Source organism: Lasioglossum baleicum, chromosome 4 (genome assembly GCF_051020765.1).
Source record: "Lasioglossum baleicum chromosome 4, iyLasBale1, whole genome shotgun sequence".
Taxonomy (NCBI): domain Eukaryota; kingdom Metazoa; phylum Arthropoda; class Insecta; order Hymenoptera; family Halictidae; genus Lasioglossum; species Lasioglossum baleicum.
The window spans coordinates 19,162,479-19,181,450 of record NC_134932.1 but is presented as its reverse complement, the minus strand read 5'-3'; the positions used below and the strand labels follow the sequence as shown (position 1 = coordinate 19,181,450).

General features: G+C 36.2%; 3 protein-coding genes and 1 long non-coding RNA gene across 14 annotated transcripts in view; 1 reads left to right on the top strand and 3 right to left on the bottom strand.

Annotated features, from left to right (window-relative positions):
• The window catches only part of Per (period circadian regulator), a 31,205-nt gene extending 21,290 nt beyond the window's left edge, over positions 1-9,915 (bottom strand). For 6 of the 9 annotated variants that reach the window (XM_076421922.1, XM_076421928.1, XM_076421926.1 and 3 more), the window contains exons 1-2: positions 9,380-9,915; positions 2,851-2,934 (exon numbers count right to left, since the gene is read on the bottom strand). In XM_076421922.1, the coding sequence (XP_076278037.1) occupies positions 2,851-2,934; positions 9,380-9,462 (167 nt within the window). In that variant the 5' untranslated portion in view covers positions 9,463-9,915. The remainder of the gene's footprint in view (positions 1-2,850; positions 2,935-9,379) is intronic. The other 3 variants (XM_076421924.1, XM_076421925.1, XM_076421927.1) reach the window with 3 other exon arrangements.
• On the top strand, positions 1,212-6,221 carry LOC143207972 (uncharacterized). The gene is made up of 3 exons (XR_013008794.1): positions 1,212-2,055; positions 2,801-2,954; positions 3,033-6,221. It is a non-coding gene; the product is annotated as an uncharacterized LOC143207972 (long non-coding RNA).
• A 433-nt stretch (positions 9,916-10,348) lies between the features above and the next one.
• On the bottom strand, positions 10,349-14,874 carry LOC143207964 (RNA-binding protein 45). Of its 3 annotated transcripts, none has more exons than XM_076421935.1 (6): positions 14,196-14,874; positions 13,902-14,016; positions 13,004-13,794; positions 12,603-12,835; positions 12,354-12,487; positions 10,349-10,606 (listed from the first exon to the last, which is right to left on the bottom strand). In XM_076421935.1, the coding sequence occupies exons 1-5, from the start codon at positions 14,392-14,394 to the stop codon at positions 12,374-12,376; spliced, it is 1,452 nt and encodes a 483-aa protein (XP_076278050.1). In that variant the 5' UTR covers positions 14,395-14,874; the 3' UTR covers positions 10,349-10,606; positions 12,354-12,373. The 3 variants fall into 3 exon arrangements, with proteins under 3 accessions (XP_076278050.1, XP_076278051.1, XP_076278052.1); XM_076421936.1 differs by lacking the exon at positions 10,349-10,606 and adding an exon at positions 10,950-12,202 and having other exon boundaries at positions 14,196-14,871; XM_076421937.1 differs by lacking the exon at positions 10,349-10,606 and having other exon boundaries at positions 10,950-12,487; positions 14,196-14,872.
• A 1,160-nt stretch (positions 14,875-16,034) lies between these two features.
• Positions 16,035-18,510, bottom strand: Pgd (phosphogluconate dehydrogenase). The gene is made up of 5 exons (XM_076421938.1): positions 18,351-18,510; positions 17,806-18,029; positions 17,367-17,611; positions 16,662-17,287; positions 16,035-16,586 (listed from the first exon to the last, which is right to left on the bottom strand). Exons 1-5 carry the CDS (start codon positions 18,359-18,361, stop codon positions 16,244-16,246), a joined length of 1,449 nt encoding a protein of 482 aa, XP_076278053.1. The 5' UTR covers positions 18,362-18,510; the 3' UTR covers positions 16,035-16,243.
• Between the last annotated feature and the right edge of the window lie 462 nt (positions 18,511-18,972).

Here is an 18,972-nt window from a genome sequence, read left to right as displayed (position 1 = left end):
AAATAATCGAAACAGAGAAACTCAAACTCCAGCCCTATTTATTATCAAATTACATTAAACTCAAACTCAAACTCTAAGTATGTAAATATTTGTTTCAATTTTGATTTTCCAGTAGCTGAAACCTAGCTCAAAAAATTATAAAAAGCGGTAGAGTAATTGTTGTAACTTCTCATTGCAATCACTATGTAACCTTGATCCGAGGAGACACGAGTCAATCAGAGGATTGAGACGAGGATCGAGTCTCTCTCTCACGGAAACTTTCCTGGGAAGCAGGCGCATTGCCGCATATGCGACTCATTGGCTTGACGAGTATGCAATGCATAGAAGCAGAGACCAATGAGATCGCGAGAGAACGAGGCGTGTCATTCAGCAAACGTTTCGATTATACCAGTGGTGGTCGTCGTTTCACCCTTTGCAAAAGCGCCGAATTTTCTGCTCGTTTCTAACACCATCAAAAAGGCTTTTAACACATATCTATACCGTATCTGAAGATAAATTGAACCATTTAAGGTCAGCAGTCGCGACCATCTTAAACATTGTTATTATTAATACATTATTTTCTAAATATTTTGCATAAGGACTGTACATTGAAAATGAAGAGTATCCACAAAATATCACAAAATAATATTTTCAGTTTCCGGGAAGTCCGCATCTATTTATCACGATGCATATCGCCGTCTCTACTTCAGCGGGTTTTCAAGCATAGTAAACACGTGGAGATAAAAAGGTATAACGAATCACGTTGCGAACAATTCTGTATTTATAGGCGGCTCAATCGATCTCCTACAGTGAAGAGCAAGATTGAACAAATAGAATCATTTCCTCACAAAATCATGTAGTTCTTAAGTCAGAGTTCCAAAATTCTCAAGATGCACGTACTGAAGGAAACGATTAATATTTTCATTTTGATACATTTAATTGGCCAGGTACAGTACAATTTTCTCTCAATATAAGTCGATGGCTCGGGACCGCTTTCGATGTATTGTAGATGAGAGAACCGAGAGCTTATAGGTCGCATAAAAAAGGAAAATGCTGCATTGACATATTTTTTTACTAGATCTTTACAATATTCTCAAAATTTTAATCTCTACTTGATTCCATAATTAAAGAGTGACATTACACGAAAGCCCACATTTTCTGATTGGTTTAAATAGATGAGAACTTTACCATTCTGCAATGAAAACAGAATGTAAAATCAGCTACCCCTTGAGTTTCTTGGGATTTTGACTTAACAAGCGCATACAGTCTGTCTCTCAAGAACGTTCTAGCGATGTCTCTACTACGTGATCAACCGAGGATGAAATAAAGCGTACTAGTGATTCTTGTACTTTTTGGCGACGTTAAATGTTCCACAAATATACTAACATTTACAGGCTGCAAAGGACTTTCTCAATAAAAAAAAAACCGGTTCGATTCTATTTTCCTCGCCGTCGTGTGTCTCCCATCGATCCAATAATCGCAATCAAAGCAACCGCGGGTACTACCGTTTTTTTTTCTGCGAGACACCCACCAGAAGATCAAAAATAGACCCGCAGTTTGTAGTTCGCGGATTCGTCGAGGATTTATTATTACAACGCGGTGGAGCATCCGGATTATGCAACGCCGTGGGGGATATCTCTTGCCACGTAGGACAGCGCCGATGGCGACATTGCGAGCGAGGCACGTGGCACGGCACATGCACCAATGTTTACAGCTGCAGAGAGACCAGCTTCGCCGCCTCGTAACAGACTGCAACGGTTTTCGTACGAGCGATCGCGCACACAGGTCCGCTGAAAATCCGCGCGGGAGCGCAATCGCTATCGCAGATCGCGGAGCTCTGTGTCACCTTCACGATCGCACGCCGGTAATTATAGAGCTGCCGGGCGTTAGTCACACGGACGAACCTACACAACAGAGGGCCGAAACGCAACGACCGCCGATGCACGTACGAGGACCATTACGTGCATCCCATCGATGACGAACAACGGAGATTCGCGAAGATGAAAAGAAGCGACGCCTTTCGGGTAGCTACGCTGATCGAAACAAGAAAATGCATGGAACCCGACTGATCGCAGTGTAAGCTTGTTGCGTAAGCCTTCTAAAAATGGCTCTCGTAATTAAATGCAGAGTGAAATAATATGCATTTCTTTCCTCCCGCGACTGGTTATTCTGATATCATTCGGCTTTTACCTTAAAACGCTACTTTGCGTGACAAAAAACGGACGACCATGGATGGTTAAGCAATGCCCTCGTTTTTTACCTTCGACTGCACAGGTGGTGGCTCTGAACCCGAATTAGATTACGAATTTAATTCTGCTTATAGTTAGTTTGACAGAGTTCAATTGGCTTTGTGAAAATCCAAGATCTGGACGCGTCAGATTCTCAGCCACCCCTAACAGTTAGGTGCTCGCGCGACTAGGGTATCGTTTTAATGAACCATTTAATGAATTGCCGTTCCTCGAGCCCGAGTCTTCGGCCAATGGATAATGAGGCATGGTATTGTTTAATGTGACAGAAGATATGGCTGACAGTGGAATACTGTAACAGACGTTGGCCGGAGTCTGACATTTTGCTAAGTTTGCCTCTTACGTAAAGCTCGCCAAGAGCAAAGAGAATTCAGTTACTTTCCACTGGATCCCTTACTGTCCATGTTCGGAGTTATGATTTAGATTGTGAATTACTTGTGTAACTGTAATCATTTGTGGTTACTAAAACATCGTATCCGTGGAGATCCTCGTAACATTTAATAATTAATAATTATATTTAATTAATAATATTTAATAATTAACTATTGTGCCCGGCTGTTCTAATTATTTTGTAGCTCTTCTACCTTTATATGACGATAAAAATGTAAGTTGAAGGTTGCGTTACCTGGATCCAAATGTCGAGGGACGCCTGCCGCAATAACCACTACTCTCGGAGCGGTTGCTGTTCCTCGAAATCGAGCTGCCACTGCTGAAACATACATTGAAAACGTTAGTAATAATGAATTTGTTAAATAATAATAGATAATCAAATAATTATCCTAATAATGCAGCTCATATTTTGTCTAGAAATCCTTTTTAAATTCATCAAAACTAAAAAGAAACAGTGGTTAAAGAAGCGATAACATAATAGAACAACTGAAGACAGAAGAAAATTCAAAATTCGGTAATTTCGGAACAAGGAATTGAATCGATGCAGACACCTAGATCCTAGACACCAGAAATTCTAACCAGTTTATCATAGAGTTCAAGGGAACCAAGTGAGGATCATACAACTAAATTCGTCTGACTTAAGACCGGAAAGAACTACTGCCACTAACCCAAAACTAAGCGACTCAAAACCAAAAACAGAGGATCTTTTTGGTTCGGAGCTCACGAACAAAGTTTAAAGGTAGCCGAAGTATAGACCCAAGCTGAGGACATAATCCGCAAATCTGTCCATCCCAGACCAATCTTTGCATTCCAGAACATGATATTAATTTCAACAAGGTTCAAGATCATTCATTTTGCCGAACTGAAAAGTTCTAAGCAAGAGTTGATTGCTGTGAAAATGATGACGCATACCGATGGAACAGGTCACGAAATTTGATAGCCAAGTTCGAAATCGTGTGCATCCCGAATCAACCCCGTGTATCGCAGAGACTAGGATCTAGACGCTAGATCGTTGGGTTCGATGTGCAGCACTACGCGAAGGAGGCTGCAGAGAAAGAGGCAAGCGCAAAGACGCATTTCTGAAACGGTAGGAACGGCCTCGGCCCATTGGCCGCTTAATAAACCGGCGCGCGAGAAAGTTACATGATTTGCTGACACAAAATCTCTGAAAGCAGTTATGGAATGGGAAAAAAGGTTCGATCACATGTTCGGCAAACGTGACCGCCGCGACCGGCGGCCCTTACGACGGGGGTCTTTCTGGCCTTTCACTGTCCTCATTATTTGCCAGGGAACAGGCACGAGGCTCCTACATTTGTTGCACCTCGTTTGCTAGGAAAAATTATTGCATAAGAAGGTCTCTTTCACGCTCGTGGCCCCGTGACTAGAACCGTCGAACGGGTCTTTAGTCCGGATATCGATTCTGTTCAGGGCTCTATTCCGAATGGTGCCAAGGAAACCCTGTGTTAACAAAATATAAAATTATAACTAATGATCATTGTTTGATCGTGGCCGCCCTAACATATACTCATTTCCTCTATAACGCGGGTAAAAAGATTATCATTATTATGCTGCAAATTATAGCCAGCACTAATCGCATTGAGGCTGTTTGTACGGAGAGACTCTTATTTTTGCACAATATTTGGCAACAGTATACGTTCAATTAAAACTTCATGAAAAATAGCATCATTACATTAAAAAATATTATAATTACTGTTAATTACATTCAGCGTTAATCAAACAACGGATGTTTGTATGTTTATCTTACTTCTGCACAATACTTGGCAACAGTTTTACACATATGTATTTCTAACAAAAATATAAAAATATTAGTCAATGTCAGTAATTTTTTCGAATTTTTCTACATTGTGCATACACAAGAGCCGCAGTTTGATGCCTCATTGACAAACTAGAAATTTTTAAAAATAATTCGATACCCATTAAAATACACAAGCTACCCCCTATAATTTACTAAATGATTATAAATATTGCAAGAGAGATGCAACTATAGAGTATTAAAAACAAAAAAATAATGATGAAGACAATAGAAATGTTCAAATCCAATTACTCAGTTGAATGCCAATGAAAAGTTTGGAACGAGTCAATGCGAATTGTGTATCGTAATATTCTCGAACCAACGTGACATTAAAAAAAGATAAATTATTTATGACTCAAACAAACGCATTTCACCTGTCATAATATACAGTCCCTACCCTTTCTAGAGAATCCGTTCGCACGCATTCAATTAAGCTATGACGTAATACGATCACGTTTGCATCCCAATGTTTCACGTTTATGTATCACCGACCAATCGTATTCCAGCAACTGAATCATTTCGAATCGATGAATTGTTCATTTAATGAATCATTCATATCATCGAATTACGAGCGTAGAAATGTCTGCTATTATTTAAGGTGTTCCATATCCCATAAACTTATGTTTTGAACTGTTGTTTCTATGTCGTTATGTAATTATTTACTCTCGTTATTTAATTTCCTTTGGCGTAATGAAAATGTTTTATATCGTTAGTAGTACATATTTAAAATACCCAACGCCCATTATGGCGTAGTGCGAGGGTATTGCTCGAATTTCTCCCTGTTCCATTCCACGAAGATCTCCATTGTGTACGGAGAAATGGTTGGAAAATTTTGTATAGAGCAAACAACGATATAACCTTCGTATGCAACGTTAGTCGACGCAACGATACCGTGTACCACTGCAATATAAATACATTCGATAAACGAGCGACGCAATTTCTGAATTTTTTTGTGTTTCACGGGACGCATCACGTTTCACTCCGTAATCAATGTTTACGGAGTACGTGATTTTGTTTGTAAAGCAACACGTGAGAATTGAGAGTCGACATATGCATCTATAATTATCAACATCTGTCAATTGTGCCGGTAAAATCCGGTCGTGTCGCCCACGATGTCCGCTGTGATTACAGAGCATCGCTATTGTCTATTGCACGAACAACGTTAATTAGATGTACAATGCTAGAAATACAACGTGTACGTTCAACTACCATTTCTGTTGGATTTCGTGTCTGCGAATGTCGCTAACAACAATGTAGAGCAATTGATGCGATGCTCGAGGATCTAAGATAATCCAGGGGTGAAATTATCTCTCTGGTGGGACACGTACGGAAAGAAACAGAATATTTTTTATCCTATAAGAAAATGATTCAACATGTGCATTTAGAATATCACTACACCCACATCTTTTCAAAGATACCTTTTAAGCGAAAACAACCCCTACAAGTCTAATTTTACAATCTTTAAATCTATTTCACAGGCAAAGCACCACTTTGTGATGAGATTATAATTATATTATACGTATATGAACTAGCTGCGGAGGGCGTGCCATAGGGCGGGCTGCACCCGATCACTGACGGTATACCTTCAAAGGTTGTTATAGCAGACAAAAAACTCGCACGGATCAGCTCCGAACCGGCCATTAGGAGAGAACAGGAGTGGAAGAGATTCCGGGAAAAGAGGCAGTCAGGAGAAATGCAAAAAGCGGGGCCCTGACTGTCCTCAAGGACATTAGAGAGCAAGAAAAGGGCTCTCAGTCCTAGACGTGTGGTTTTTTTAGTGGGTGTTGGGGACACCGACCACCTGTGTTCCCCGAGTCCCACACTACCCCTTCTGGGTGTACGTAAATGTATTTTTTCCCACGTGTTTAAAGAAAAAAAAAGCTCCGAACGGCCGATTATTTATTTACAACCACCGCGCTCCGACACAACTTCAACGCCGACAGGCGTGGAAGAAGGAGCCAAAGAAGTTTGCGCAGTATGCGAACAGCGGGCCAGCAAACTCCATAATCTTCGGCTAGAGAGGGGGAGAAGCTGGGTCCCTCTTGGGCTCCTGGGCGATGGGGTTTTAGTGGGTATGCCCTAGTCTCGTTTTCTTAGACAGGGTGAGAGTCCCACACTACCCCCCTAACCGTCATTAGACCTGAAGAGGGGTGTGCGTAAAATGCATTTTCCCATCGCCCTTAAAAACAAAAAGATTGACAACACGTGCGACAGACCCACCGAATCAGATCGATAGGATTATACGTACATAATGCAATTGAACCAATATCCTATAGCAAAGCATTAGTGACCAAAACTTTACACGGCAATATCTCGAAAGTGAAATTATATGACATATGGCGTTCTTCCTGACAACTACAGATATATAGATCAACTTGAGTAAAAAATGATTTGCAAATGTTTCATTTGATTCCAATACAACGCGAAATCTCCATTATTATTTTCAGAAATTAGATAATAAATTCGTGGAAATAATTGATTTCAAATTATTTTTTGTTCCAAATAAAATTTGAAGTCTGTTTTAACACAGCCATGCTTTTCTAATAGGAAAACTCACGAAACATCACCTCTAGATGGGTAGATTCGCGTAAACATCCGTAGCCTAGTTCTAAGCAACATTTCGTTCGTTAATTAAGCGTTTCGTAAGCGTATTACTTCCCCGATTGAACAGTTCTCTCGCAATTAGCGGAGTCATGTGATTGGACTACTGAAAGAATTTCAATCTGAGACTTTCGGTAAGGCGGTAATCGGTAATCTCGCATTCGTACGACCTGTTTTCACGGTGTGTCGCAACCAGGTAGCGCATAGGTGTGTTAAATGCGAACGTGAAAATGCAACCGGCATGTTTCGCCGTGGAACTAGTTAGCCTTAACCGTAGTGTTCGAGTTTCTGTCTTACTCGTTCCTCGGACTTTCTGTCTGCCTCTCGCCTGTTTAGTAACAAAGCGTGTCAATGCCAAGCATCCTGCGCTACCACATATACGCTCAAATACTAACTAGGTATCCTAGCACTCTACGAATATTCGAACTCCTTCAAAGTCTTCATCAGAACCGATTAACTCCTCGAAGGACATCGTGTTTGCACAATGTGTTTTGAAACTATTTCAAATTGTTGGTACATACTTGAACGATGTCGAAATTACCTTTATTTTTGAAATATGGATCTACAGCGATGACAACAGTTGTTAGATCGATAATTAAAATTTCAAAGTCGGATTACACAGGGGTTTCAATTAAAATAGAGAATTTTTACGTTAATTTTTACGAAAAAATTGATACATAAGGATTTTCATGACTTGCACCATAGTTGCCATAATAAAAAATAACACAACCATTCGAAAACCTATAAGATTTTTCAATAACTTTATAAATAGTGTCAATCGTCGTCTTTTAAAATTATATTTAGAAAATTAATATAACATATCCTAACAAGGTTATGAATAAAAACTTCTATTGTAGGCTTATTGTTAGTTACAACCCTCAGCTAGAAATTATATAACATAAAAATTAATTTACAGAAAGAATAATTTTTACTATTGTAGTTACTTATTGAAATAATGCTTTCCATTGGAGCTAAAATACCTGTACATGGTGACCATTTTGGTACACAAACTAAGGAATGAAAAATTTGTTAAGAATTCAAAGGATATTTGAAAGATAAAGAATTCAGGATTGAGTAAGCAATTGAACATCGATGCGAAATGATTATCCTATAAAAAAAATTAATTTTAAAAGTATTTTCAAAATTGATTTTTTTTACGGGATGGAAAATGGCATTTTCGGATACTAGTAAGAAGTAAGAAAATTAATTGTGGTTAAGGAGGCTCTCAACGTTCCGAGATGAGACTGTTGCGAAACTTAAATCTTTCGTAAGGTTTCAAGTCACGGTGAAAAGTCGCAAAAACACTTGACGTATTGATACCACGTGTTTTTCATCGTACGAAATAATTTATCCGTCGTATCGTATAAATATTTCGTAGCCGGTTGATCAAAGCGGTAAAATTAACTTCAGGAAGTTATTCATCTGGACGTTCAATGAAATCTACGTGAAAGTAATAACAATTGAGAATGGTGGTATAAATAAACCAGAGGCATAAACTAGAAATAACTCAGGTAGAGCTATTTATTATCCTTCGATAATAAAACCCAAGGTAAATAATTTACATGTTTATCACTCCTAAAGATCTTCCCATATTTGTTTCATGCAATGTTAAAAATAGTATTCGATTACCATACACGACGGAATTCTTAGTATGATATGCAGCAGATAACAGGGCTATACATATATGTATACATTGTTTGACACAAACGTTCAAGGTATAGATAAGTCGTGTTGCACGTAATTGAATAAGATCGTACTAGTCAATCTTACAAGTTGAATCTAACGTTTTACTTGAAAACTTTTATCTTCATCTACTTTATTTATTATTTTTATTTCACATATTGGACGTAGAAAATATTGTTGTAATACTATCATTGCTGTACACAGTAAATGAAAATCAAAAGAAAATATATATTTATGTATATATAGATATATATAATCTAATAATAATAATACGTATATTATAATCAATGAAACAACTTAATAATTAATATTTTTAGTGATTACGTGATAAATATCATTAACTTAGAAAAGTAAATTAACGAGTAATAAATTAATATTAACAAATACGAATCTACAAACAAATTAAGATTGAGTTAAAATAAATTCTGATATTTCTTAAACGTTCCGAAGTACGGAAAGTAATAAAATCTACTGATTCATGCTCACCGGTAGAGATCAGAGGTTCAGAGATGTTGAAAAATGTTTAGTCATGTGACATCATCGGGATCGAAGTTTGAAATTTTGAATCCGTGGCGGCACTTTCGAATTAGTGCGCGCATTTTCGGAGCAAGTTCAACGTACTTCGAAACACGCGTAAATGAAGAGGAAAAAGAATCTCGTTACGTACCTCCGTTGTGACTGACTATTGCTGCAGGTGTTGGAATATCCGGAATCTGACACCTTGGCATTTTCGGTGGACACCTCCTCCATCGTTCTATTTCCGGGACAGGATTCCTTTGAGAAGATATCCGTTAGGTCACAAACACTGCTGCTAAATCAAATAAACTCGATGTTCACGCGCCATTTCTACAGTTCGTGGTTGTTAAAAATGGTTAAAATTAGCCGGCAATTAAAAGAAGATGCTGCGGTTAATGGTCTTCGTTCGCAACGATCACGAAGAGGAGACCGTAGGCGTCAAAGATATCGCAAGATCACCGTTAACAATGTAGTGATTTAATATGATGCACCACCTGATAGATCATATAGATTTATTATTCGAAGTCTTAGTTGAACTAATAGCGAAATGAAAAGTTTCACTAAATTCTCTGGTAGTTCACAACAAATACATAAACACAGTACGATGCCATCCAGACGGTGATATCTATGAGGACTGAAACCGTTCCGAACATCGCATGTCTTTCGCGCGGAGCGACTGTTCCGCATCATGCAGCACGTTTGGAAACACGTGAGCTGCTGCCCCCACTATTTCTGCGTTAACCTATATCGATGCAAAACGTGCCCCACTTAAGCCTCGCGAACGATAAACACGATTAAAATAGTCTCCTCCCAACGACTTCTCACGTTGGTGTTGCGATAAAAAAATTCCTGGCGCGAAAATTCCACTTTTCCCACACGATTACAACACTTGATATGGCCGGCCGGGGCAGTTCGATGGATTCCCGGAATCGAGGATTTTGGATTGATCGCGATCTATCTATAAACATTTGGGATGCAGGAAGAATTTCATTATACAGTTTTTCTATAAAAACAGTTTTATTGTACACTTTTATGAAAATATAAAAGAAATACTTTAAAAATCATAAATTATAAACAGTTCATCACATTGTAAAGAGAAACTTTTAGAAAAATACAATTATCCTCTAATTGATGCAATAGTTTTAGTCCAGTAATAAAAAGGAGAAGCAATATAAAATTATAATTTATTGTTCGAGCTTAGTGTCTGATATATGTATCATACAAAAAATATATATATAGTATATATATATGTGTGTACATATACTATATATAAATATATAATAAATAAATATATATATATATATATATTGTATATATATATATATCTTACTCTGCTATATCACAGTCATCAGGTACGTCTTTGAATGCTTCAGGTATCCTGTAAGTTAAAAGAAAGAACATGTCAAGTCAATGAGTCATACACACACAAAGCAGGACACTCCGTTCATCGTAATTTGAAAAAAAAAAATAAGTGAAAGTCAGTGTAAGTTTTTTAATACTGAATGTGTATTTAATATCATCAAACAAGTCAGTTACAGTCTCCTAAAACATCATTGCGTATGGTCATTTAGTAAAACAGTCTAACACACGTACAAAAGTGTCCACCATTAAAGGGTTTATGTTGTGCGTCAATAATTGGTATTTGACGAAATTGTGATCATGGACGTAACATTAATTGTCTAAGAAAACGTACGTTTCTTGATCTTACTCAAATTAATTGTAAAAAAAACAACATGCTGATATACTTTATGCAAATATATCTATGTACATGAAAATATGTGATGCTAAAATATTTCCAAAACAAGATGTACTCGAATCGTAGTCAAAATTTTGAGACTTTCCTTCTCCACATAACTTAAACTTAATATTTTTTTTTGCCTATATAAATTCTCATAGTACTAAAGAAATAATAAAAAAAGATCGTAACTACTCAAATTTCACATCGATAACTAATGTTAAATAATAGTATGTAAAACACACTAAAAAGTAACTGAGCAACTGATTTTTTAAACTATAATTTAAATATTAGAAAATACATATATATACTGTGATGTACATAAACATTTTTCTTGAAGACCATACTTTGCATTCTCCAAATTTTTTCGTAAAAATATAGCGTTAATGCATAACCAAAACTACGTTCGCAAAACATGAAAAATAAAAACATATTAGAGAATATATCTTGTTTTGGAACCAAGTTTTGAAATTATTTTCACAAAAATATTCCTCGAAACACGCACAAGAAATAAATTACTTTACGTTTTCTTCCATACACAGTATAGCTAATAAAAGAATAGTACAGAACTATTAAATATAAATTATAAACGAAAACTGGTTTCACTAACTCTAAAGCACAAGATTGTGTTTTAGAGCCTGCGCGAATAGTTGAATTGATATTCTTAATATTTATAATTATTGTACTTGTTTTATAAACAAGAATATAAACTTCTTTTAAAGATATTATCTTTTGTTTCTTTTTTTTTTGAATATTTTCATTTCCTTCAATGTACAGAGAAATTCATTTCGAAAAGCTTTCACCGAAACATGATTTTGATACAAAAGTACAGATATATAGAAATCCTCTTACTCGTAGCTAATATCTGTAGTATACTAACATAATAACAATAAACATTTTAAGTATATTGCATCATGTAACTTCCTTACCTAAGAGGAAGAAGTTTCAAATCTACTTAGTTTTGTGTGTACTATGTATTTTTTTAATTGAATCTTTAAGATCACTTTTCGCACAGGCCTCTTAAAATAATAAAATTAGGAAGTCAGGTGTATGTGTAACGATATGTAAGGATAAAGTAAAGTATCGTTAAAGTTCAGTAACGTTGAAATCGCGAACGTAAGCGATAGTTAAAAGTAGGTAGTTGGAGTAGTTTCCTTGGATGCGGGCCCGACGTGGTCAAGTGAGTCTTAAAATTCGTCTCTTTTATTGCGTGCGTCCAGCTTGTGTATACCAGTCAGTCTGTGAAGATAAATAGAAAAATTACATTTTCCCCTGTTTTCCAAGTAAAGTAATCGTCAGTTACAACGTCAGGGTGTTAATATTTAAATGCCTCCCTCTTTCTCTTCTTTCTCATTTTCTCTTTGCCATGTGCTCTCAGCGATGTACTTACGAGGTATACAAAAAAAAAAATTAATTTTCGTCTTCATCCATTCGTAATCGTTTTCTGCGATCGTCGCCAACGTTGCGTTCTTCTGCTTCTAATACTTTCAATCGTGAACCACAAATTTCTTGCCCATGTAGAATCTATCGTAAAAATGTATGATTTCATTTACCATTTTAGAAATATTAAACTGTTTCATCCAATATTCCTTAGAGCATGCTGTTCAAATTACAGATTGCACATTAGACTAAAATATACCTCAATTGCTTCATTTGCACTTTCCACACTAGCATACTTTGCGTATCCACAATTTTTCCCTGGAAGCATGTACACGTCTATAAGGTTCCCAAATCGACAGAAAGCATCCTTCATGGCATATATTGGTGGTACTGGTGGACCACACACAATAAAACATCTTTTTGCTACCTCTGCATCTATACTAGCCATTGGTTGCACAGGTGGTAAATTAATGCACATAGAATGCTCTAAGCCTAATTGAAAGACAATATTATCAAGTAATCGAGCAAGTTACTACCATGTTATACAAGGTGTCCCAAAAAGGTGATTCGTGAAAAAGTTACTTTAAATGGCCTTGGGAATCATCTCTTTCAAGGAAGTACATTTTTGGGACATGCTGTATAGACAAAATAATGTCTCACTTGGTGCGGTTAATCCTGCTGCTTGAATTAAAGATGTAGCTTGAGCAATGGTCTCCGCCAAATGAGCTAAATCTGTTCTAGTATTGGCTATTCCACCTGTTGAACTGCCAGGCTTTACAACAGTTTTCGGAGGTACACTTGATAAATCTGGTTTAACGATCATTCTATGACCAGGAGGATACTCAAAACCATGAAACTTTTCTCTCGCGTATGCTGCGGCACTAGGATTTGAATACACTACAACAGCCTGACCCCTTGGCATCCTATATCTAACATCATTTTTCAAGTGACAATAATCCAAACCAGGTACAATATCAAACAGTTTCCATAATTGATCTTGATTTAATGCTGGATGTGCAATTACTTGTAAGTGTGTGTAACCTTCAGAGTTGGGATAATTTGTAGCAATTTCTAAACTAATACTGCTCTTCCCAAAATTTGACGAACTATAATTTCCACTGACACTGTCATAATGAGATGATAATCCGTTATTGTATTTGACATCCATGTGCTCCGGTTTTGGCTTTTTTGGTTCAGCAAATACTGCTTTGTACTTCCTATCGCATTCTTCGAATGCTCTTGCAGCGCTGGATACTCTCTTGAATTTTACATAACCGAATCCTTTCGACTCGTTTGTATTTCTATCTTTGACCACAGTTGCATATTCAATAGGTCCAAATTTAGAAAATTCTTGTTGGAGTTCACTGTCGGTCATAGACTTGGGTAATACACAAAACAAACGAACCCATCTTTCTTCTTCATTTGTTTCTCTTACGGATCCCTGATCACGACTGTAATAAATCCCGATATTGATTTACTTACAAAAGATCAATATACATGCACTAACAACAAATCAACAGGCACGAGACGAGATTGGAAATAACATTTAACAACTTACTTTGAAGCAATCATTACTTTGATAGGTCTCCCAACAGAACCCAACATTTTACCATTCATTTCTTCTAGAGCAAAAGCTGCCTCTGATGTTTTCGAAAATTTGATGTATGTGACTCCTACGTGAACAACATGCGTTACGTTATAAATATCTCCAATAATGTATTAAAAGTACATGACTAACTAATGGAAAGTTTTAAAAGAAATATAACGATGAAAATAAAAATGTGCGATATCGAATGAACTACAGTTAAAAGCAAAATAAAAACCTTATCGATTTGTTCTAAAGAGAAATTACCTTTATTTTCGCCTGAATTTCGATTCTTAACCACCCATATATCTTCGATCTTTCCAAATTTTTCGAAAGCTTTCCTAAGGTCATCTTCTTCCAAACTTTTGTGGCATATAACAAATAAACGCGAATTTGGTGGATCATCATTTTTTGACCGCAAATCCGTTTGCGAATAATACGAATCTCTTTCCCTGTGATCAGCCATTTTGCAAATGAACACTGCAGACTAAGTCGCCCGTCTACGGTCAGTGAAGTCGACGCATTTCAGGGCCGGCTCTATGATATCAGTTTTCAGATCTTAGTTTTAATCTCTTTTATCGGAGTATTTCAATTCCAATCGAAATGATATTGTATTTACACATAACGTTTCTTCAGAATTAATTTTTATAGAAATATGGTAAATATGCGATCTCCAAATTCCTTACAATTTTAACAATTCTTGTGACAAATCCACATGTCTATTTAATACACCTTGCACGTTATTCTGTTCATAACTTCAAATACTTTACAAAAAACTTGGAAGTATTCAATCATATCTTTTATTTAGAATAAAGAAACGTTTTTACCATGTAATTTTTATATTCTTTTGCCCTCTGCTGACTCACGACACAAAATTATTTTAACTTATGATTTCCGTTTTATTTAGTCCACAATATATACCCAGACGGCACACCGGCTCGGTTTCAGCCTGGCACCTGTGCACAAAATGGCGCGATTTTCACCTGCCGGGGGCTCGAGCCCAGGGCCTGCCGGCCGGGCTAGGATTCAGCCGATTTGCAAGATTGCAAGGGTGCGGGATTCGCGTTCTCATTGCGTGATAATACAAACACGGGTTTTTTCAGTAGTCAAAAACGCCAGATAAAGGTCAATCTAGGCAGCAATCGCCCTCAAAGGTCTTATTTATTAACTTATTATACTTTTGTCGGTAACAAGGGAGACTGCTACGCATTTGCAAAGTACTGCCACATTGATGCGACCCGCCCTGTGTCGCGCATACGCGAGAAAAGTTGGGCTCAATCGAAGCACTCTGATTGGCCACATTAGTGTGATACCGTGCTGCCCTCTCAAAAACAGGCTGAATCCCAGCCCGGCCGTCAGGCTCTGGGCTCGAGCCCCCGGCAGGTGAAAATCGCGCCATTTTGTGCACAGGGGCCCGGCTAAATCGGCCTGTCTTGGTCTCAACGCTGAACCAAGCATTGTGTTAGCCCGTAACCTGTCGGGCTGGTGCTCGGCTAGCTGGGTCCGGCGGTAGACTCGGTCAGACTGTGCTGTCTGGTTACTCTCTGGTCCACACAAATATACTTTTATGTGCATTATTTGTATAAATACATATATTTACACATGTGTGTATTTATATTTCGATGTTACTTTTTCGTTGCATTTTAACAGTAAGAATTGCATATTCATTTCATGTTTTAAATGTGTAGAATCAAAAAAGTCATTCCCGTAAATATATAAACGTTGTTTAAAACTGTGATGTGATAAATAACGATAGATAGGTTAGGTTAAATTACTTCCGCATTGCTTTCATTAAATATTTACACACATATTATTCACCGACAAAAAATAATATGAGTCATGTTCCGCTATTTTCTTTCGTAAACTTTCCTACACAAAAAAGACATGTATAGGTAATGAAATATCAATAAATAGGTAAATAGTTGTTAGTACTTTCACCTGTTGAGTGTACTTTTCTAATGAGTAAGCTCGCTGTCTATAACCTATTCAATCGCAGACTAGATTTAATATAACCGGAATTAAAAAAATAAATACGAGGATAAAATATGAATTTAAAAAGCAGTATCTTTTTTCTCATATTCAATGGAATTAAATATCTGACACATATAGAAATATAGATAATGTATATTATTTGTAAACAAAAATATGTTTTCAAATATGAATGTTTTCCCCAGCACTGTCTCACAACCATTTATACATTATAATATATAACGTACAATAAAATATTTGTCAATTGTAACATTAATTTCAATTTCATACCATATAAACATTCTCTCATCATAATACATATATTATAAAAATAGATTTAATATTTGTTATACATCGTATGTAGAAGCAGAGACATTACCACCATGCCCTGTCCAATTTGTGTGCACAAATTTTCCTTCTTCACCAAGTAATTCATAAGTATGTGCTCCAAAATAGTCACGTTGAGCTTGAAGTAAGTTTGCTGGGAGTCGAGCAGTTCTGAAGCCATCGTAGAAAGCTAGAGCAGTTGATAAAGCAGGGGTTGGTATTCCAAGTTGTACTGCGGTTGAGACTACTACCCTAGCACCAGCTTGACAATCTTTCATTGCCTTGGCAAAGAAGTCATCCAGCAGTAAATTGGAGAGTTTTGGATTCTTATCGAATGCTATTTTGATATTTCCTAAGAAAACACTGAAAACAAAAATAATGTTAGTTAATATATGTATTACTATATAAATAGTTCTAAAATTCAATGAAGGGATATACCTTCTTATAATACATCCTCCTCGCCACATAAGTGCTATACCACCGTAATTTAAGTTCCAGTTGTGAATCTTGGCAGCTTCTCTTAGTAACATAAACCCTTGGGCATAGGATATAATTTTTGATGCATAAAGGGCATTCTTTAAGTGTACTAGGAACTGTTTCTTATCACCTTCGTACACTGAGTCTGGACCTTTCAAAATTTTACTTGCGTCTACTCTTTCACCTTGTAGAGCAGAAAGACATCTAGCAAAGACAGATTCTCCAATCAACGTTACTGGAACTCCATAATCCAATGCAGCAATAGCTGTCCATTTTCCAGTTCCTTTCTGACCAGCTGTATCTCTAATTCGTTCTAATAAATAACCCTTCTCATTTTTATATTTAAGAATGTCACGAGTGATTTCAATTAGGAAAGAATCTAATTCTCCTTTATTCCACTCGTCAAGGACTTGGCTCATCTCCTCTGGTGTAAGTTTTAAACCATTTCGCATAATATGATATGCTTCACAAATCAGTTGCATATCACCATATTCGATACCATTGTGTACCATTTTTACAAAGTGTCCTGCACCTGTTTCTCCAACCCAATCGCAGCATGGTTCGCCGTCGGCTTTGGCACAGATTGACTATAAAAAATATTTTGTCATTTCATTACAATAAATATGTATTAAATCATTTTTAAATAAATCATTGTCTTTTAAGTACCTGGAAGATGTCTTTAATATGTGGCCAAGCTTTTGGATTCCCACCTGGCATTAAAGATGGTCCATACCTAGCACCTTCTTCTCCTCCACTAACTCCACTACCAACGAACAAAATTCCTTTTTTATCTAAATCTTTAGTTCGTCTTTCAGTGTCTTGGTATTCAGAATTACCACCATCGATTATGATATCACCGGGGGACAACAAAGGTACTAATTGGTCGATGAAAGCATCCACTGCGGCACCGGCTTTTAGAAAAAAATACACATTTATTTATAATTACTTTTCTTAGGAAACAAAAGAATACAATTGTATCAGATTACTATCTTAGATATGTAATATCTTATCATATAAACTTCAAATAATACAGAATAGACACTTCATAATCTTTTACAAGGTCAAATTATAGACTTATACACAAATATAGTATATAATAATTTACCTTTTACCAAAAGCATTACTCTCCTTGGTGATTTTAGTTTCTCTACCATTTCTTTCAACGAATAGGCACCAATAACTTTTGTGCCTTTTGCTTCATTTTGTAAGAAAGATTTGACCTTATCTGTTGTACGATTGTATGCACAGACAACAAACCCATGATCATTCATATTAAGGATTAAATTTTGGCCCATAACAGCCAACCCTATAAGGGCAATATCTGCTACCCTATAAAGTAGAGTATATTATAAATAAAATTATAGGTGAGTTACAAAAGATTATACTTTAAACTCATAAAAAAAAACAATGGTACAGTATATTACATAAGGAAACATGTGATAATGTAATTCTAATTATTCTACATTTTTATTTTACATTAACGTAAAAATAAAACAATATAATAGTAAGTAATAGTAAATAATGTAGCGTAAAAAAGTAGTAAATAATATCTAAAAAGAAAATGTATTGTCTTAGATTGAAATTTACCAATTCTCCAATTTTATAAATTTAGATTTGAATTTCATTAAAAATGATTAAACAATTACTTACGGTTTGCTCATTTTAATGAGTGGTAAATGTGAACAGTGTAGAATATAAGTTACTTTTGGAGCGAGTTCAAAGTGTCCGAACGTTTCCGCTAGGCCGATCCAGAATGAACATTCATTCTCGAGTAGTCTTCGGCATCAGCCGACGTTTCGTTAGCCAATCGCGATGCACACCAAGGTCAGCATGGAGTCAACACGACACGAACACTCTACTATACTAATCTAGTATTTCATAATTATACTACCACAGAGATACATATATCTGAAACGGAATATTATATACAGATTAATCGAAATTATTTCTTTTATTTATCATATGATATTATCTTCAGAAAACCTATTCTAGCTAACCTATCCTATCTAAAAATAAATTTATTTCTTCATTTAGATGTATCATCCTGTATAAAGGTGACGAATGAGATGCAACCATGCAACCGACACAATGTTTGAAAAAATTTACAATCATTCGATTTAATTGAACTTTTGTATTGTCAATTTTCATTCTACGCGATGTAATATTTTGAATATCAAACATTTTAATTTCGAAGTTTATTTTATGAATTACAGTTTTATTTTATATCAGAATCGAATGAAATTTAATGGAATTGTATTTACGTCAGAATTAA